The sequence below is a fragment of the Pygocentrus nattereri genome, chromosome 11 (assembly GCF_015220715.1).
Source record: "Pygocentrus nattereri isolate fPygNat1 chromosome 11, fPygNat1.pri, whole genome shotgun sequence".
NCBI classification, from domain to species: domain Eukaryota; kingdom Metazoa; phylum Chordata; class Actinopteri; order Characiformes; family Serrasalmidae; genus Pygocentrus; species Pygocentrus nattereri.
The window spans coordinates 9,965,015-9,987,612 of record NC_051221.1 but is presented as its reverse complement, the minus strand read 5'-3'; the positions used below and the strand labels follow the sequence as shown (position 1 = coordinate 9,987,612).

The 22,598-nt window shown below is 41.1% G+C and overlaps 1 protein-coding gene across 4 annotated transcripts in view; it reads right to left on the bottom strand.

Moving 5' to 3' along the window:
• trappc9 (trafficking protein particle complex 9) overlaps positions 1-22,598 on the bottom strand; it is a 383,326-nt gene that overhangs the window by 177,709 nt on the left and 183,019 nt on the right. For all 4 annotated transcript variants that reach the window (XM_017715936.2, XM_017715935.2, XM_037542854.1 and 1 more), the window contains 2 exons: positions 22,261-22,413; positions 1,383-1,501 (listed from right to left, as the gene is read on the bottom strand). In XM_017715936.2, coding sequence (XP_017571425.1) covers positions 1,383-1,501; positions 22,261-22,413 — 272 coding nt within the window. The remainder of the gene's footprint in view (positions 1-1,382; positions 1,502-22,260; positions 22,414-22,598) is intronic.

The window sequence follows — 22,598 nt, the reverse complement described above, 5'->3', positions numbered from 1 at the left end:
ATGTTTCTATATAAAACCATGAACACTCCCAGAACCCTGGGCATGAATAAAGAGTTCTGTGCATCATTAAAAGGTTCTTTAGATTAATGGAGAATGTGCTGTAAATGGTTCTATCGAGCCCCTTTTTGAAAAGGGTTCTATACAGCACCAAAAGGGGTTACAAGCAACCTTTCGGTGCTGTATGTGTCTTTTAGGCCATAAATTCTTGCAGATGTTCTGGGTTTCCTTGTCTTTGTTTGCACATAAGACAGCAGCTGGATAATAGTGTCTGCTAAAGGAAGTATAAATGAAAAATGTAAACTCTTTAGTTTCTCTGATGCTTCCAGAACCTCAGTGGAAATGTGCCTATTGGTGCTGCAGTGTCAGACTATTCATCTCATGTACAGCCAGAAAACAAACACTTCTGATTCTTCACACTCAGAGGACAATACAGGCCGATCTCAAGACGCTATTCATACAGTTATTTTTAACACCAGACGGCTTGAGTTCCACAAAGATGTCTGACACTGAGAAAGTTTTACTTTGAAAAAACATAAAAGTGTCAGGTTGGTTGTGATGACCAAAATTTACATCGACCTAGACAGTCCATCCCTCAAATCAGGCAAGTGGTGTTAACTGCTAGCTAAGAATTCACTACTTCAATTCTGAAACATTTCTTAACGATGATAGACATTCAAGACATGTTTTCATTCTGTCCTTTCCTGTGTATGGCAGATCTATTAAACTCACACAATAAAAGATATTTAGTGCTTTTTTTAAGGTGATTTCAATCAGGAACACCCCATGTTGTATTTGTGTAAAAGACAACAAGCTGTGCCATTTACTAAACAAATTATTATTTATAATCATTCTTATGGTGTCTGCAATATTAAATACTTCCCCACAGCCCAAGCCGTCCCATCAAGAACACTCATGAGAGCCGTGATGGAGGTTAAGTTCTTGTGTTTATGGTAATTATAGTCCATCAGGTAATATGAACAGTAGAGAATGACTCCAGGGGCTCGTGACGTACAAAATGCCTGAAATTTTACTTTGGGGCTGTTATGCCATATGGAAAGCTGACAATTTTATTTCAGGCTTTATGGTTTCCCTATTGAAAGAAAATCATATTCGGAATCAGAAACTAAGGCACCCCCCGCTGTCCCTAATACCTGCTGTCTTTAGTTTATGGGCTATCTTCAGCTTATTTGTTTAAAGCAAAAGATCAAGTTGCATCACATGGAAAGTATCATTACATTTAGGTAATAAACTTTTCCACTTCATGTTTTTAAATTTGAGACTCCAAATATATGGTATTTGGAGTCAGAGGTTTAATTTACTGGTCATAAATTACTGCTGGTGTTTCTACCATTGTAAATACTGCAAAATGGGATTATTCCTACCTTCACATGATTGTATTCACTCTTGCTGGTGTCTGCGTTGACTTGTTTATTTTCAGGGCGGGGTTTCAGCACCTGCCTCAGAGGGCTGGAGATGGGTAATCCAGTCACGCTGATGCCATCTGAAACAACAATAATTCACATTAGAAAACACACAGACCCTGTTCACACCTGGTCAATTCATGCATCTTGAGCATCAGGACTATATCTGGATGAGGCAAAGCCACATAAAAAGCAAGTGTAAACGCAGCCGAGTAGCTAAGACACATCCCAAACCCCATCCAGAATAACCGAAACCCCTCACAGTACAACCAAAAACCCCTCCCAGTACAACCAAAACCCCTCCCAGTACAACCAAAACCCCTCCCAGTACAACCAAAATCCCTCCCAATACAACAGAAACCCCTCCCTATACAACCGAAACTCATTCCAGTACAGTCGTACATGATTGTTTGATATGAACAAAGCTGGAGCTGTGCTGTCTTATTTTGGCATGGTGGTCGTTGTGAAGAGGTATGAATCACTTTCACAGCAGGGGTCCTCACCCTTTGATTCAGCTCTTGTTGCTTACTAGCAGCTCAACACAGAGAGATAAAGGTGTCCTTGTAAATCTGATAAAATTATAACAAGATTATATTTCATCTTATTAATTTTCTACTCTTTATGCAGAATGGCCACTAGGGGGTCTGAAGAAAGAGGTTAAGTTGTTGGAGTAATCCTTAACTGTGGTGTTGCTTGGCATCCACAGCATCCTGTAAACAAACTACATTTTTAGTGGACGTATTGCTTATTGTGATTATTATTATTACTATTTTATTCATTTTTTAAATAAATGAATATAAATAAATATATTTAATAAATAAATATATGAGCTATTACTTTTTCAGGGGATGTTTCTGAGGAGGATTTGATATAGATTAATTCAAATAATTGGATCCAATACAACTGCAGCAGGAAGTGGAAAGTCAAAGGAAAATAAGAGGAGGAAAAAACACGAGCCAAACCTGGAGTCCAAAACTGGAGTTCAAAAAATGACTAAAACTAAGAAAATGTGCCTCCTAACAACCACCTGGAAGAACTGGTCGACACCAACACTGCCCCCATCAGCACTTAAAGCTTCATCTCTGAGCGAGAGGAGAAAATCAAGCTGCTTCAGATCTGAAAACATCCACAGGTGTTTCTGTCCATCCTTCCACTGTGAGAAGACCACTCAGTGCTGTGGGCCTTAAAGGACGTGTAGCTGTTCAAGAAGAACCTCACTGAGAAAAGGAGACAGACGCATCAAACAAAGAAGCTGAAGAATGGGCTGACCACCGCAGAGTCCAGACCTCAACACCACTGAATGGGTTTGATTACTTCAGAAAATCAACCAGCTTCTAAGACTGAACTTTGGAGGTGTGGAAAATATCCCTGCAGGTTTATTAGAGAAACCAAAGTGAGTCACCTGAAAAGAGCGGAAGCTGGAATGAAGGTAAAGGTGGTCAGAATAAACACTGAAAAACGTGATATTTAGTTTGCAGGCACATTTCAGAAGACTGGAGCAGGCTACACGTGCACTTTAAGCGCCTGACGTCCGCGATGGCTCTGCGTCAGAGCCTCAGCATCAAACACCCTGAGACTTCTACTGCTGATAGAACGGCATTTGCATATTCAGGACACACGTGCGCAAACGACGGCGGGTCTCCGGGTTCAGAATGTGATATCTGTGAGAGCCTGTTTGCGTTAAAGGGAGGAGTAGCTAAGGGCTACGCAAACACAACTACACACGTCACGCTGAAATCACACAGCGCAGAGGGAGAGGAAATGAGCAGAGGGCTGTGGGCTGCAGCAGAAGATTAAAAAACCCCATTCATACTTTCATTCAGTTAAAAAAAAGCTCAGGGGACGCAGCTCCATAGCTTTACACTCACACAGCAGCCAGGTCCATTAATCATCACACCCATATACACTCTGTAACACGTCTGGTCGTGTCCGAAAAAGTGACCCTAGCTTATCTGTTGCATTAATTCAACCTGATCAGCTAAGTGAGGGCACATACCATCTGAAAGCCAACAATTTACCAAAATAACCCAGTAAACAAATCCAGTAAAAACAAATTATAGCTCACCATAAACAGAACAGAGTCGCTCAGTGGGTCATTTATCAACGCCGGCAGAAGGCACAGGGCAGCCGTGTATAAACAGTTGCCAATTTGTTTGATGCACGGCATTGCAGGAGTACTCTTCCTCATAGCTCCACCTTGCTGGTGTACAGTTAGATACAGAGCTTAAAATATTAAACATGTTTGTATGTTTGTACCCGGTAAACATAAAAAAAGAGATATATAATAAAACAGCTTAAAAGTCGTTGATTAGACACCTACACGCTACACCTACAGGAGCTTTTATGAATCTCATTCTAAATCCATAGACAATAATATGGAGTTGGTCCCCCTTTGCAGCTCTAATAGCTTCGTTTCTTCTGGGAAGCTTTCTACAAGATTGTGGAGAGTGTCTGTGGGAATTTTTACAAATTCATCCAGAAGAGCAACTGTGAGGTCAGACACTGATGTTGGATGAGAGGGTCTGGTGCGCAATCTCTGTTCTAGTTCATCCTAAAAGTGCTGGATGGGGTTGAGGCCAGGACTGTGAGGGTCAGTCAAGTTTGTCCACACTAAACTCACCCAGTCGTGACTTTATGGAGCGTGCTTTGTGCACGGGGGCTCAGTCGTGCTGGAACAGGAAAGGTTCTTCCCCAAACTTATCTCTCAAAGTTGAAAGCATGCAATTGTCCAAAATGTCTTGGTGCTGAAGCATTAAGATTTCCCTTCATTGGAACTAAGGGTTCTAGACCAACCCCTGAAAAACAACCCCATTACATTATCCCTCCTCCACCAAACTTTTACGGCTGGCACTGTGCAGTCAGGCAGGTAACGTTCTCCTGGCATTCACCAAACCCAGACTCGTCCATCAGACTGTCAGATAGAGAGGGTGATTCATCACTTCACAGAATACATTTCCACTGCTCCAGAGTCCTGGGGTGGCGGCTTTGCACCACTGCATCCGACTCTTGGCATTCTACATTTTGATCGCATAGTGCATCATTTGATCTTGTGTGTAGCTGCACAACCATGGAAACCCATTTTGTGAAGCTCCAACAGCGCTCAGCAGCCCCACTCTTTAGGACTGCATGGTCTACCGCTCATTGCTGAGCTGTATTTTCTTTTAGATGCTTCCACTTCACGTGATAGCACTTACAGTTGACAGGGGCAGATCTAGCAGGACAGAAATTTCACACACTGACTTGTAGCAAGGGTGGCATCCTATGACAAGTCTCTGAGCTCATCAGTATGACCCATTTCACTGCCAGTGTTTGTAAATGGATGGACAGATGGATGGACAGGCGACAGCTAGACAGACAAGCCAGCTTGATACGTCCGTTATGAGTGCTAGGTTAACTCTCACCTGGTGGTTGACTCAAACACAGAGAGGATGTAGTGGAGCATGTTTTGTTAATGCTGGGTGAGAGAGAGAGAGAAAGAGAGAGGGAGAGAGAGAGAGAAAGAGAGAGGGAGAGAGAGGGAGAGAGAGAGAGATCTGAATCATCAGAAGTGAATTGGAGGCTATTATAAACACACATAACTCTTCACGGTCCCGGCTGAGAGAAGCAGAACAGACGAGACGATCCATTACACCATTACTCCACTCTTCTCCTCTTTTATTCTCTCTCCCTCCTTCTCTCTCTCTCTCACCACCTCTCTATCTATCTGTCTATCGCTTCCTGAAATAGAAAAATCCATAACCTGCTGTGGGGTGAAAAATGATGTGCTATAAACAAACCGTAAATAAAGCACACGGCAATTGGGTGTGGAGTGTTCAATTAGAGTGTGTGGCGTTATCTCTTTATGATATACAGGACAAGGCTCTATACACGCTTACAATTACTCACAGGTAGACATGTACACACACACACACACACACACACACTTAGTAGAGGTCATCACAGGTGCCTGATTTTTGTCGAGGTCTGAGGTCCCAGGGAGTTTTCTTCTATTTAATAACACTCTCTTTCAATATCAGACAAAATAATTATTTTCCTTACAGAAGCATCTTTAGACAGAGCAGTTACACCACAGTTACTTCTGACATCACTGCGTAATAGACAGTCTACAAATGTCAATGTCTCCGGATAATAATCCTCTGAAGTTGTGTCTGCATTCTGTAGTCAGCATAATCAACGCCAAATGCATCCTACAAGTAAGGAGGTTTTAAACACCTCAATGTCGCTGCTGGACTGAGAATAGTCCACCAACCAGAAACTTCCAGCCGACAGCGTCCTGTGGGCAGCGTCCTGTGACCACTGATGAAGGACTAGAGGATGACCAACACAACCTGCGCAGCAGCAGATGAGCTGTCGTCTCTGACTTTACACCTACAAGGTGGACTGACAAGGTAGGAGTGTCTAATAGAGTGGACAGTGAGTGGACACAGTGTTTAGGAACTCCAGCAACACTGCTGTGTCTGATCCACTCGGACCAGCACAACACACACTAACACACCACCACCACCACATCAGTGTTACTGTAGTGCTGAGAATGATCCACCACCCAAATAGTACCTGCTCTGTGAGGGTCCACAGAAGAAAAGGGTAACAATAAAGTATCAGAGAAACTGATGGACTACAGTCTGTAACTGTAGAACTACAAAGAGCTCCTATATGGTCAGTGGAGCTGATAAAATGGACAATGAGTGTAGATGATTTTAATGTTATGGGTGATCATTGTAGATCAACACCAGCTGCTCAAAAGGCAGCGTAAATCTTAACCATCGTATTTGACAAAGCATATTGGTTTATGTCTGGCAATTTTTTGTCTTATAATTGTCAGTTCAGACTGCAGCAGTGTTAGCTTGCAGCTGGTTTTGGTTTTCTAGTGATCTCTTAATTCAGAAGACCCGGTGCCACTAGAGGAGCCATAGTGTGCAATAGTGTCAATTTTCACAAATGGCTTTCATTTTTTTTATACAGCAAATCAGCCCAGACCCACAGTTCCTAAAGCATAGGCTGCGTTCACATTATCAGGTTGAAGTGGCACGAATCCGACTGCCTTAATCGGACTCAGATCTGATGTTTTCGGGGCTGTGTGGAATCTGATCGTTTCAAAGCAGACCTGAGCCCCTTTGCCTATGTTCATGGTACAAGCCTTGTTGCTTGAATCTGATTTTTGCTCAAATCCGATCTCTGACTCGATGGTTCACACTCGATTCAAATCGGTCATTAATGTGAACGAACCGGCCTCCTGAAATGACCATCCTGAGCTCATCCTACTCAGTAACGTCACGTGAATCAATCACTGCAGCATCAGTACAAACTAACGAGCAGAACGAGCTTCGCTGAGATCATTAACTCTGATCAGCTCTCAGCTTCAATATTAGAGCAAGATGAAGAAGATAAAGGTGAGATGAGCTGCTTTTCCACTGTTTACAGGCTTTAACTTCTGTTTGGGGCTGCTGCCATGGTAACGCTGAATGATGGCGCACGTGCAGTGGAAGAAAAGCACATGAATTCCGATCAGAGGGTCAAATTTAGGTCGCATGGCCACGAATCGGATACATATCCGATCTAGGACCACGTATGAAAGTGGCTCTGGTCGTATTTTGAAAAAGATCAGATTTTCACAGCCTTGAAAACACCAGATCCAAGTCACATTAGGGCAAAAAAAATCTGATTTGTCCCACTTCAAGCTGGTAACATGAACGTAGCCTATGTGGTCCTAAATCGGACACGTATCCAATTCGTGGCCATGCAACCTCAATGTGATGCTCAGATTGGAATTCATATGCTTTTTTTTTTTCACTGCACGTGTGCCATCATTCAGCGTTACCATGGCAGCAGCGCTAAACAGAAGTTAAAGCCGTGATTCACTCACGTGATGTTACTGAGTAGGATGAGCTCATGATGGTCATTTCAGGATGACGGTTTGTTCATATTAATTGACAGATATGAATCACTTACCTAAATGAGGGTGACCCATCGAGTCAGAGAGATCAGATTTGAGCAAAAAAATCTGATCTGAGCAGATCTTTATCAAAACATGGTTAAGCCAGCCAAAAAAAGTAAGAGAAGAAAAGGGAGCTGAAAAAAATGAATTTAAGTTTATTTTCCTTGAGACATGCTTATTTAGATTTAGATTTAATGGTCTTTCACTTCAGACTCTTATTTTGACACTTGCCACATGATACACCACCAGTTAAGATGGTGTCTTCCTTAGGCACAGGTCATAGCTTAGACATGGAAGACGGAGGGAACAGACAGTTTTTTTTTTTGCCACTTATGCTTAACCTTCTACAAACTCACCTCCACTTGTCATTTTGGAATCTGCACTTTAGAAACCCACCTTTTTCATTACTTTGAAACTTTAGGCAATTTTGATTAAACCACTGTGTAATGCCTGCCTGCCTGCCTGCTCACCTCTCTACCACCACCACTGAACACAGGTATGACTCACAGCCAGACACAGTGCATATAACAAGAACAACTGAAACAGCATCGAAACTGGATTTGATCTTTGGTCAATACTGATACTTCCAACGGCAAAATCTTCACAGGGCAACTGACCATTAGTGAGTTTGTAGTTCAGCCCACATAAAATCACAAAACGGACACATACGACATCTTCTGTAAAATAATATTTGACCTGCTGCTTGTTCGCTCAGATTCTGAAAAACATTATAACAGAGAGCTGCATCAAATTCTGAACCAGTCAATGCTTCTCAGTCCTCAGCTGTGAGTTCCTGTGCGGTATTATGTCTTCTGTATTCACAGCCATGATGTTACTGACAATAAAACACTGCTTCACATGTTTGACAGTTACTAGTAACCTTCGCTTTGACTGCAAGACACTGAAACTGTTTAAGGTCAAAAGAATCATTGGCAGTAATGACTGTTTGCCAAAACAAACTCAATTTAATTCACCTTCATAACTTTGGAATCAAATCTTATAACAAAGGGTGAGATATCTTTTCTAGTTTCTTAGTGGGTATATATAAGTTCTAGTGGTTTCCTAGTGAGTATATGCACATTCCCGTGGTTTCTTATTGGATATACATCAATTCTAGGATTTTCCTAGTAGACGTATGCCAAATACCTTCCAATAACATAGACTGTACCTCTGCTGAAAGCATCTTTAATTGTGAATTAAAAATGGTAAAGCAAAGGCTTTAGGTCCCCCCCCCCCTTCCTAATAAAGATAAGGGTACAGTTGTTCCAGAAGCTCCACTGTCCAGTGCTATGGAAAGACTCAATGCACTGCAAATACAGCAAACGCTGGAACTCTTCAATATCCTATACAGATGTTAAAGAAAAAAAGTCAACACGCTGTAGACAAAAGCCAGCTACATACACACACACACACACACAAGTGCGCAGTACACAAACACATGCCACAAGCCACAAAACAGGCCGTAACTAAGGAGCTTTTTTTATTATTTATTTGTTTTTATTTATTTATATTACTGTTATATTCCTCTCTGAGGCTGAGCACCTTCAGTTGAAAGCTGGAGGCCAAATTGAAGCTCACACAATCTAAAAGCTCCACTCATTACGGCTCTTCCTGTACACATCACACACACATTCAATGGGGGAGGTTGGAAGGGTGTGTGTGTGTGTGTGACCCTAAAAATCACAGTAATGGAGGACGTCTGAACAGAGCAAATAAAAGCTTCATTTGACTGTGTTTCTGAGTGCAGCTCTCACTGCGACTCACCATTACACACACACACACACACACACACACACACACACACACACACACACTTTACAAATAAAAACTCTGATACACTCAGTCTCAGTGTTTTGGGGTCTCATCTGATTTAAAAACATCTTTGTTCCTCTGCATTTTGGTTTCCTGTCCACACAAATCCAGAATCCAAAATCCATCCATCCATCCATCCATTTTCTAAGCTGCTTCTCCGTCAGGGTCGCAGTCTTCGGGTGGAAGGCAGGACACACCCTGGACAGGTCGCCAGTCCATCGCAGGGCAGACAGGCAGACACAGACAGTCACTCACACACTCTTTTCTAAAAATGGCATTTCTAGATGCAGAAAGAGAATCTCTAAGCACTAAAGTACAAAGAGTTTCAATAAGTATCAAAAACACAGAATGAAACTGCACTGAAAAGCGAGACTGCATTGCTGATGTGCTCCTTGAAGAGCTGCTGAAGTAGCAATATCTAAAAATAGCTCTGAGACTGGACATAACAGGGGAAATTGAGCGTCCAGCTGGTCTGTGAAGGCATCAATAAACTTGATTTACGTATTGAGGAGGATAAGACTACTCGGAGGTAAAAGGAAAAATGCTGAATGGATTTTTCTACAGAGTTCAAAATACGTTCTGGACTTCTGACTTGAACTTCACACTAAAACCCTTTTGATCTGAGTGACACTACATCTTAATAACGTGGGTTTCGTTCAAATAAACGATTGACCATTCCATTTTACCAAAATATCACCAAAACAATCAGACAATTTTAGCTCATTTTGAGCAGAACTCAAAAAGTCTAGCCAGTACACGACCAGCAAACTCAGCCTTGAACAGCTGTTCACTCAAAAAAAAAAAATCATAATAATTTTATTAAAGGGCGGCACGGTGGCGTGGTGGGTAGCGCTGTCACCTCACAGCGAGGAGGGCCTGGGTTCGATTCCCCGGCCGGGTGATCAGGGTCCCCTCTGTGTGGAGTTTGCATGTTCTCCCCGTGTCTGCGTGGGTTTCCTCCGGGTTCTCCGGTTTCCTCCCACAGTCCAAAGACATGCAGTCAGGCCAATTGGACATGCTAAATTGCCCCTAGGTGTGAGTGACTGTCTGTGTCTGTCTGTCTGCCCTGCGATGGACTGGCGACCTGTCCAGGGTGTATCCTGCCTTCCGCCCGAAGACTGCTGGGATAGGCTCCAGCACCCCCCCGCGACCCTGAAGGAGAAGCGGCTTAGAAAATGGATGGATGGATGGATGGATGGAATTTTAATTGGTTGAAAAAAAAATTTCAGTAGTGAAAATTCCAAATGTTCCACACTGATTTTGTGGCCATGAGGGACAGGGATGCAGTCACACTTCCTGCTCTAAAATACAGGGGCGTGGCTAAAATAAGGCTCCTTCTCCGTCTTTGTGATGTGATGAAAATGTGATTTAAAAACTGAACTCACTTTAAAATAAATCAAAAAGCTTTTTTTTTTAATGTATTATTTTCATAAATGTAAATTTAGGGGTTAAGGTTCGGAACAGACACCTCCCAAAAGAAAGTACCCTATTAATGGCGAATTTGTATATATTATCATCTTAATAAATGCCTTAAATAGGTCATAACACACTTCTTGTTTACTGCACCCAGTCACTTCACAGGAGACGCATTACATTTCACTTCACATGCCAGAACACTTTCTTCTGTACACAATGTCTCTACTCCTGACAATAATATTTGCTGCTAAGGACCAAGACTATTACTGTTATTGTAATATTACGCACGCTGTACAAGATGCTTATTTCCCATAGTTTTTAATTATGCCCTGTATTACACGCGTCCTTCTTAGGATGGTGTGTGCGGAGAGCTCCAGGCTTCCTGAGGCACTAAAAGCTCAATTCAACAAAAGGTCAAGCAGCTGACATCAGCATAAATGTAGTGAGGACATTAAACTGTGTTTTTTAAATGGAGGTTTTTCAGAGATCTGAACAGCAACATTGACGTGCAGCCTCAAACTGTTAATAATCCGACTAATAGCTCACTTGGAATAGAACACGCCCATATTAATATCTCAACCGGAATAGTCTAGTCTGATTGAGGGCCATTCAGAATACAGTTTCTATCTGATTGAACAAGGTGGGTAATGCTGTAATGAGTCTGTTAAATAGAAGAATAATATCCATGTAAACGTCTGTATCCGATTACATTCCCTATCGGAAAGTTTAAGTACGTTCTGCATTTTCATCGCGAAACTGGTCTGCAGAGGAGATTCAATTTATGCTCTGTTCTTTACAAGATGGCGATGGGACGGACGTCCAGCTCATGACGTCTTCCTCTCGGCTTTCTTTAATAAGGCCACGCGAAGGACACTTTCCTGAGTCCAACATCATTTTAAAGCAATTAAAAACAAAAGCATTGCTCACTGCTGCTCATCTCACTCTGACTGGACTCACGTGATGTTTGTTGTCATGGTAACGTCTACACTAAGTGGCCTCTACGTATGAGCGTCATTTTGGACCTGATCACTTGTAGTGCGCATGTTAACAGAGATTGTTGAGTAGCATGAATGTACTGAGTAATCAGAATGTATTTAATCAGACTGGCTAAAATCATTGCATGTAAGCACAGCCAATGACAGGCCAAGTAGAAAGTTTCAGCTGCTTTCAAAAGCTTTGTCTGACTGCCTAAAGGGGAATTCCAATTTTAAAAATGCATGCACAATTAAATCAATAAGTGGAAACAAAGTCGTTCAGAGTGGTTTGATGTGAGATGCTCCATTTTAGAGAAATGTACCGGTTCAGAACTGTTCACAGCAGTGATAGGAAGCAGACGTCCGAGGTGTTTAATACTTCACAGTAAGCTGTCACACATGCTATGGTTGTAAAAACCATATTTGTGGTGGAAGATATATGTAGGACATTATAATACAAAGTCTCCAAATAAAACCTTTTTTTCCCAGATTTACCATCATCATTCCACATAAACATTCAGAAGACTCGTGTAGCTTCACTGGTGGTTTTGGAGAGTAAATAAAATGGCTATATTTGTGTTGCAGACATTGTGACGTCTGGTTCCTATCACCACTGTTGTAAAGACAGTTTCTCTACAATGAGCCATTTCACACTAAACCACTCTGACTGACTTTGTTTATGTCTTAACAATAAAAATCATACAGAAAAAAAAAAAACAAACAAAAAAAAATATTCAATTCCCCTTTAAAGCTGGGATCAAACTGGGGGTATGTGGTTGAGAAACACTGATATCACAGTGAGAGCTGAAGAATATTTCACTACAAACTGGCAGCAGCCTTGAAATTGTAAAGAAAGTGACTGGGCTTTGGGGTCTATGTAATAGTAAACCTCATAAAGGCTCTTAATTGCCATTAAGAGCAGCTCCTCTTGGCCTTTTTTCAATGTCCCTGGCTTTCTCATAGGCTCCTACCTGAAACACTCATTCAGCTACATTGCTGGCCATCTCACACTATTTACATACAGTACAGGCCTCCAGTCACTTCCCCGCTCCCGCTACCACATCACCTGCGCCATCAATCGCTTCCAACCAAGCTCCCACTATAACTTAACACTGTATGCTTCTGTTCAAGAGTTTAGAATCACTTGCCATATCTGAGGAGGTGTCAGTGGTTGCGGTTGCTGAGTACCCTAAATCACATGATTTCAAAGATCAAAACGATCAATTGTCAAAAATAAAAAGCAGTTTTTATTTACTTGCTTTTGTGAGCAGCACTACACTTGCTGGTTAGTAGTAGACAGCTTTCTAAATATGTAGAAACACAAAATGTTAGCAGCATTGTTTTTAGGAAAATTCAAACAAGACGCTGGAGAATAGCCGACTTCAGCTTTGTATCACCAAAGAATTAGTGGTGGGTGATAATAAATAATTGCCCCCTCTTTGAAGGCGTATGATGCACTAAAAGTAACTAAAGGCCAGCAGTGAGGAGCTGAACCTCTGCTGTCACTGCAGACGGGCAGGGTCGCCTATAGAACGGCGGTAGTAGCTGTTAATGAAGTCATTTTCTTCTTTATTTGAGGGTCCCATTTCATAGAGGAAGATTTCAACCACTACCCCTTGTAACTCAATTGTAAGGGGCAAGGAGACACTCAAAAACAAGGGGTGGGGGTAAAAATAAGAAATGGCGCTGGGCCCTTGTCTTTGCTGTGCTGCACTCAGTTTAGTGTACAATGGTTTGTATAGTTTATTGTCTCTATATGTTATATTTACTGTGGGTTTGTTCTATTGTACGCTGCTGTTTCAGGCTAAATGCAGCCCCCTGCCTCAGAGGAACTGTTTGTCATTTCACTCCTCACTCAACACACAACTGTGGTGAGAAGGAATGGCAATAAAGTTGATCTTGACTTTGACTAATCTTCAGTACATCTGAGGTTTTCAGTGAAATCCACTCGAGACATGCTTGTAATGGAGACTCAAAGCATGCACTGCACTCCCCAAGGGTGAATCCCATGGCGGACTTCTAGGTAAACATTACGTTCTTTTTACCCACTCGCACTCCTGATATGCAGAAATAGCAACCATTTGAAGCTTCGGCCATACCAGACAGAGTGAACATAGCACTAGGCTGTGCTGGTTATCAGCACACCTGCCAAGAAACATTTACAAACCACAAGCTTACAGTAGCCAAAGGTTTGGACCCAACTGACTGAATGTGTGTTTTCCATTATCTTAAAGACCAGGCTAAAATTATTTGAATTTGTTCTTAAGTGCTATTCAGATTGGATGCTTCTCCACCAGGACTGCTGTGTAAATACATGATTGGCTGAACAAAACTAGTTGTTTGGGGGGGATTTGAAAGAAAAAAATATGTAAGCTTTAATTAAATATGTTGGATGACTTCACTATTTATATGCATCTGAAGCCATAAGGAGGTGGGCTAAATAAGCAGTAGAACACTCGGGGTCATGTGCAGTCACGGCTGTGATTTGGTTGTAATCTCAAGTGTTCTACTGCTTTAATACAACAGTTAAATAAATACAGTAAGAAATGAATAAACTGGGTTGTGAACGCGGCGTTTAATATGTTTTAATGTTCAGTTCCTTCCCCAAATTATAGCTCCTTAACAAGCAGCTTGTTGCTACATCAGAGTAACGAGCTCCACCCTTTTTGTAGAGAAAAAAAAAACGTGTTGTTATGGCAAAATAACGAGCACGGCTGGAAGACTTCTCAACAAATCAGATTGTGTGGCCAGAATTAACTGTTGCATTATGTAATTCATGACCAATTCACACAGGATGAGAAATCTCAGTATAAATATCAGAGACGGGACTGACTACTTGATGTAAATAATGTAAAAACTTATTTTGTAGCTGTAAAATGGCTGACATGGCGCATTCGGCCAGGACTAAAATTACTGCAACACACTGGTAAAATACACTACCGCACCTTCTCATGTAAAACCAATACAAACCAAATAGGGCTTCTAATGCACAGGAATTGTTGATGGAGCTCCATCTAGTACCTTTGGGATGAGCTGGAGTGATCAGAACTGACCATTCAACATCATTACCTGAATCAATCAAATCTTCACAGCAATGCTCCTAGTCTAAAGCCTTCCCACAAGAGTAGAAACTGTTACTGCAGCAAAAAGATGCGGTGGAAGGCCGACTGATACAACATACCTAGAGGTACTTCAATGACCTAGAAGATGACATCCATAATAATTTTCCAGATAAATGCAAGGGGAGACCTTGAGGATGAATTGTGTACAGCTTTTTAGTAAACAAACAATAAAATACAGAGGTTAAGTACGGAGGAAATGACACAATGATTCAAAAATAGTTGCCTGAAGAGGAGCGTTGTCTGATGATGAAGAAAGGGACTGAGTGGATGTGCGGAGCGGACTTCAGGAAGAAGTTCGTTCCACTGCTGAAGGGCAAGGACACTATAGCAGCAAGAACCAAGCCTTACGGGCATTTGTAGACCATAAGGAAGGACCCTTAAGCTGAAGACCTAGGCTGGCATGCAGGAGTTCTGTACATACAGAGGTAGTGAAGAGCTGAGCTTTTTGAAGCTTGGAACATATTGATCTTTCACATTTTAAGATTTTAAGCCCTGTGGTAAAGGAAACAATAGTGAAAGTGAGGTCCAGTGAAATAGAGTGCTCTGCAGGTAGATACAAAAGTTCAGTCTGGTCACGATCTCCATCCACAAAGACATATCACAAAGACAGTCAAATATGATCTTTGGGATCTAGGACATGGATATAGGAAAAGAGAGGTACATCTGGATGTCATCAGTGTAGAAGTGGTAAGACAAAATCTACTACTGTACAAGCAGAACAGAAGTGGACCAACAATTGAGCCCTGGGGGACTTCAGTAGCAAGGCTGTGGGGTAGTATAAACAAGTAACAAAGATACATATTTAAAACAGATGGTTCTTCTAGGGTTCTTCAGTAACAAAAATGGCTCTACAGAGAACTATGAACACTCAAAGAACTCTTTGCATGATTGAAGGGTTCTTTGCATCGGGAAAGCACCAAAAAGGATTCTTCTACTATGATGTCGGGATTTTTAACAATAGAAGAATGTTTTTTGGCGTGATATAGAACCATCTAAAGCACATTCTCCATTAATCTAAAGAACCCTTTAATGATGCAAAGAAATAAAAATATATATAAATATATATAAATAATAATCATTTAATCATGCAAAGGGTTCTTTGAGTGTTTGTGGTACTCAACAGAACCACTTTCTTTACTAAAGAACCCTTGAATAACCCATTTAGGTTTGTACTATGAAGAACGCAGTTTGTCAGAAATGTAAATATAAGAATGAGAATGAGAATAAGAGGTAGTAATGGCAGCTAGAAATACATTAAAATTAAAGTAATTAATGTGGCTAATAATGAAAGTTAGCTGGTGCCAGTCGGTGTGATCTTCTGCTTATTAAAATACTAAATGACTAGCACCTTATCTATCAATTGTTTCAGCACTTTTGTTGCAAACGTAAAATAGACTTTAGGTTCTAATCAATAACAATTACTCATCTAATAACTGCTAATCACTTTACATCTTCACCTACTGGAGGTCTTCAGAGGTAAACGCTGACCCAAACAGGCAGCTGCTCTGAGAGATAATGAGCTCCAAGTGTCTGAAACGTGCAAGCGCATGCTGGTACAGTGAATGAGACCATCTAAATAAATACATAATATGACTTACAATACACATTATACATGCATCACAGCTCCCTGAGGGGCACAGTGAGAACACGCAGCTGATGTATGGGCCGGTCTGATATGAATGACTCACTGGTATCTGAGAGAAATACCAATGTGAGCCATGGAATGTTATTCAGCTGCAGCGTCGCTGACGTTTCCTGTCGGGGGCATTGGGTTTATAAGCCTGTAAAAGAATGATCTCATCAAAACTGAAGCTAATTGGTGGGATGCAAGGGGTAGGGGAGGTGGAGAGACGGACCCCGCCCTTCAAAGCTGCTTTAGTGAGAGATGTCCTCGACACTATCCCCAATGCCCTTTTAGTCTGGAGCCAACCCTCAGTTTATACTGTTTGTTCTCTCTCTCTCTCCCTCTTTCTCTCTGATCCTCATTTCAATTCAACTGAACTCCGTTAGCCTTACTGGCATAACTTTATTTATTAATTTATTTATTTACCATATTTATGAAATTATAGTGCAGACTCAGTGAACCAAACAGATTGGCCAATATAAGAAGTCACAGTACAGACTCAGTGAACACTGTCTGGCCGTACAGACCGGCCGCTATAAGTTACAGTAAAGACTGAGTGAACACTGTCTGGCCGTACAGACCGGCTGCTATAAGAAGTCATAGTACAAACTCAGTAAACACTGTCTGGCCGTACAGACCGGCCGCTATAAGTTACAGTAAAGACTGAGTGAACACTGTCTGGCCGTACAGACTGGCTGCTATAAGAAGTCATAGTACAAACTCAGTAAACACTGTCTGGCCGTACAGACCGGCCGCTATAAGTTACAGTAAAGACTGAGTGAACACTGTCTGGCCGTACAGACCGGCTGCTATAAGAAGTCATAGTACAAACTCAGTAAACACTGTCTGGCCGTACAGACCGGCCGCTATAAGTCACAGTACAGACTCGGTGAATACTGTTTGGCTGTACAGACCGACCGCTATAAGTCACAGTACAGACTCAGTGAACACTGTTTGGCCGTACAGACTCGGCTAACACTGTCTGGCTGTACAGATTGGCCGCTATAAGAAGTCACAGTACAGACTCAATAAACACTGTTTCATCATACAGACTGGCCGCTATAAGAAGTCACAGTACAGACTCAGTAAACACTGTCTGGCATCAGAAGTGTTAATCACCAACAACGTCTGTGATTAATGCTGTCGCTGAACAAGCTCCTCAGCAAACAAAACAGTGCAGCTAAGGCCAGAGTCTGGACTAATGGAGGCTAAATAACCGCAATAACGTATTAGTGTTCTAGATAACATCAGCGCTGTTTACAATTCGCTGCCCCCCACCCCATGCTATGGTAATAGAAAAATATTTAAGCCTGTTTTTTTTAGAGAAAGTGAGTCTTATCACGGTTACTCAGAGCCTCCATTACTGCAGCAGCAATTAAACTACTGCAGAGAGAGAGAGAGAGACACACAGACAAAGAGAGAGAGAAAGAGCCAAAAGAGACAGAGAGAAAGAAATAAGAAACAGAGAGAAAGAAATGGGAGAGATCGAGACGGGAAAATGAGAGAGGGGAAGAGATCGAGACAGAGAGACAGTGAGAGAGAGAAAGGAGAGATAGACAAATAGACAGACAAAAAGAAAAAAAAGGAGAGAGAGAGAGAGAGAGAGCAGAACAAAGGGAGAAGGAAAGAGAAGAAGGCAGAGGAGAGAAGCAGAACCTGCTGCTCATTCATACCAGCCAGCTCTATTTATTCCTCATTCATATTAATACACACACTGAGTCCATACAGCTGAGGAAGTAAGAGAGGCATGATAAATGAGAGAGAGAGAGAGAGAGAGAGAGAGAGAGAGAGAGAGAGAATATATATAGTTATTTTTCCTGCTGTGTATAGAGAACATAGATGAGTCCAAAGCAATATAAAAATGAAGAAATGAAAGATATGAATAAGAATAGAGGAAAAGGAGAGATACAGAATGAAAGTAAGGGTGACCTGAGAGGAGGAGAGTGAAGAAAGACTCACGGTGTCTGCAGTTTGAATGGGTTTGCACTTGGAAGGTGAAATGAGACAGTAAAGTTCTCTGGCTTTCTCATTAAACGCGAGCTAGAACGACAACACAGATGAGCCCACGCAGAATCTTAGAGGTACCGAAACAGAACCAGGTCCTACGTTTCCTTCAGGTAAATATGTACGTTTGTGTGGTTTGAATTACCCAAAAATGGTTAATTTTTGCCTGACCATTTTCATTCCTTAGGCTGCTTCTGTTAATGTGCCTATAAGACTGATATATGTAAATGAGTTCTGTTCTGATTTGCTGTCCTGTATTGCCCCATGTTCAAAAAGCAGTGCAGGCTGAAACATCTCTTATAATTTCAATGTGAGTGGGAGGGGCTAAACAGCTAAAAGCTGGTAGATAAATCACTGCTATCAGAACAAAACTTTGCATCTCTGAAATGGTAACTTCACAGAAGAAGGAAAAAACACACTTTACTTTTAATGAAAGTCAGTGGAACCAGAATTTTTCACATAATTTTGAGCAAATTATTTTGGTTCATTCATCATGAAACTAACACACAATGTAAAGGCCAACAGGTCAGAGGTGGATGAAGTACACAAACCATGTACTTGAGTTAAAGTAGAGATACCCAAGGTAAAATATTACTCCAGTAAAAGTAGAAGTCCTTACTCTAGACCTTAACTTGAGTAAAAGTACTAAAGTATTTGCCTTCAAATGTACTTAAGTATCAAAAGTAAAAGTACTAAAAGAGTAATTCTGGCTCTGATGTCCTGTTATCATTTTTATAACAAGACTGGCTTCATGAACTCATTTCAGGTGAAAGTCCTCCAGCGTCTCTCTTGGTAAACCAGTCTTTTAATAGAACATCATTAATTAGTGACGCTGACGTCTATTAAAATGATCAGAAGCACAAAACACTGAAGGTAAACTGTTTCCATCAGGGAGAACCGAGTGGCTCTGAAATCACTTTTTACACACAAGCAAAATTTCAGTTTAAGATTACTTTGTAAATTAGTTACAAGCTGAATAAAAACTGGCTTTAAACTCAGGATCACAAATAAGCTTCCTTTACTATGTTGATCTGTAGGCGTCTGTTCATAAACATAAACCAGCCCAAACTAATTTACTATAAAATGAAACACGCCAGTCACGACTGCATATGTGGACATATTTCTATATTGTGCTCTATTTACACAAAGTTAGGTTAGTTCATCATTTAGGTGACGTATGTGCTCCCAAAATTTTACGCTGCTGTGCTGACGTTGAATCGTGTGCTGCACTGGGTCGGTATGACCAACGGGTCAAAAACAAGCTCAGAACAAAGTGACCGCTGGGCCCTGATCGGTGTTCTTTTTTATATACACAGAAACCAAAAGGAAAAAGTCAGATATTAGACTCTGAAATGTAGTGGAGTGAAAGTAAAATGTCGCCCGAAATGGAAAAACTACAGTAAAGTACAGATACACAATAAAACTACTTACGTACAGTAACGAATTACATTTACTTAGTTACTGTCCACCACTGCAACAGGTGTTTTCAAATTATGTCTAAAAGTGAAAGACAACAAAAATGGAGATACAAGGCTGTTCTGACAGATATGTAAATTGGTTGTGACATCACAGAGACGCTAAAATCCCAACAGACTGTTTTTGCAGCATGGTTTCCGTACATGGACTGTATGGACTGGGAGGGTTACATTCTGTAACATTGAAGGACTGTTTTTTCATAACATGCATGTTTTAATTCCGCACACTCAGTAGCTCAGTAAATAGATTTAAGAGTGCATGAGAACCCTTACTCTGATTTCTTTCAGATTTCTCAGTCTGAACCCTTACTCTGATTTCTTTCAGATTTCTCAGTCTGAACCCTTACTCTGATTTCTTTCAGATTTCTCAGTCTGAACCCTTACTCTGATTTCTTTCAGATTTCTCAGTCTGAACCCTTACTCTGATTTCTTTCAGATTTCTCAGTCTGAACCCTTACTCTGATTTCTTTCAGATTTCTCAGTCTGAACGCTTACTCTGATTTCTTTCAGATTTCTCAGTCTGAACCCTTACTCTGATTTCTTTCAGATTTCTCAGTCTGAACGCTTACTTTGATTTCTTTCAGATTTCTCAGTCTGAACCCTTCCTCTGATTTCTTTCAGATTTCTCAGTCTGAACCCTTCCTCTGATTTCTTTCAGATTTCTCAGTCTGAACCCTTCCTCTGATTTCTTTCAGATTTCTCAGTCTGAACCCTTCCTCTGATTTCTTTCAGATTTCTCAGTCTGAACCCTTACTCTGATTTCTTTCAGATTTCTCAGTCTGAACCCTTACTCTGATTTCTTTCAGATTTCTCAGTCTGAACCCTTACTCTGATTTCTTTCAGATTTCTCAGTCTGAACCCTTACTCTGATTTCTTTCAGATTTCTCAGTCTGAACCCTTACTCTGATTTCTTTCAGATTTCTCAGTCTGAACCCTTACTCTGATTTCTTTCAGATTTCTCAGTCTGAACCCTTACTCTGATTTCTTTCAGATTTCTCAGTCTGAACCCTTACTCTGATTTCTTTCAGATTTCTCAGTCTGATCCCTTACTCTGATTTCTTTCAGATTTCTCAGTCTGAACCCTTACTCTGATTTCTTTCAGATTTCTCAGTCTGAACCCTTACTCTGATTTCTTTCAGATTTCTCAGTCTGAACGCTTACTCTGATTTCTTTCAGATTTCTCAGTCTGAACCCTTACTCTGATTTCTTTCAGATTTCTCAGTCTGAACCCTTACTCTGATTTCTTTCAGATTTCTCAGTCTGAACGCTTACTCTGATTTCTTTCAGATTTCTCAGTCTGAACCCTTCCTCTGATTTCTTTCAGATTTCTTAGTCTGTGCATGCAAACTGACAAACAGACGGCGGTACCGGAAATAAATAAGCAGTGTTGCTGCGAGATGCAGCAAAACACATTCTCAATGAAATAAAGGATATAAATGTTCTTCATCTTCTAGATGATGTATGTTCATGTTTTCAGATAAAGTGACTCAATGTCTGCAGCATGAAGTTCAAGTTTTGAATTACAGTTACATCACATCTTCTTCTGTGAGTTTATTGGGTGGTTGTAAAGCAGGAATCTGATTACTGTCTGATTCATGTAGACCTGGAGTTCCCCCATTATCTGATTACTCAATTGCATGTAAACATGTTGATCGGATTACTGACAAAATCTGATTATCTGCAGTTATCAGATTATTAAGAGCATGCAAATGCACTCATTGACCAATTTCCACTAAAACCAGAAGTCGTTGCTTAGTTGAGACCCATCTGAAGTACAAGTTTTACATCTTCAGTGTAGCGCTGGAGTTACAAGGCCAACGTTGTTTATTTATATTTTACTTCAGTGTGTGTTCTAGCTTGGGTGGACAGTGTTCAGGCTCTTCTTAAGAAACCTGGCCTTGAACCCATATTAATATTATTAATGTATTATATTCACGTATTATTTCAGACCTACAGTGGGGTAAAAAAAGTGTGAGACATGCTTCTGTTTTGCATTATTTTCTAAATAATACCATTTCCCATTACAAATGATATTATCAGCACATCTACAAATCTTGCATCTTGCAGTGGCAAGGACTCCATATGTTTGCCCAGAAGCCTCTGATTGTCTGATTTGCGTGACTACTGACCTCTATTGCTTGTTAGTCTCGTGGCTCCAGCACTACACTGTTAGTTGTCATTTTGGTGTGCGCCATCATCCCGCAACTAACATTTTACCAGAGACTTTTAAGGAACTACAAACAAACCTGAGCTGGTTTTGTTTGAACAATGTCCAGTGTTTGGTCTGGCAGCAGATCTGAGAAGACAGCCCACTCTCATTTTCCATTACAGCCTGTCTGCAGACTGACCTATGCTCGTCCAGTACACCTTTCTGGAAGCACCTGCTTCTCCACTTATTTATTCAATTCAATTTATTCAGCTTTCTCCTGTAACTTGTACACATGTAGTGTGTGTTTGAGGGGAAGCTGAGCCCTCACCATCATTAAGGTCCTGCAGCAGGTTCTCCTGGCCAGAGAAGTCCAGTTTGGCATGGATGTCGACGGGGACAGTGACCGCCTGGCCAGGTTTCAGAGGGAGACGGGAGAGAGCATCCTGCAGGTCCCAGCTCAAAAAATCCCCGAATAACTTCTCTACAGAAAGATAAAGAGAGAGAGAAAGAGAGAGAGAGAGGTTAAGTCACAGAGCTACTCTGAAACAAGCACAGGTGTCCAGAGGAACGTCATTCCTTCTTCTGAATTCACCAAAAAAAGTCCTTTTTCGATCATTCCTGTGATGGAGTAAATGCTTCTCATATCAGTAATGAGAATGTCTCATA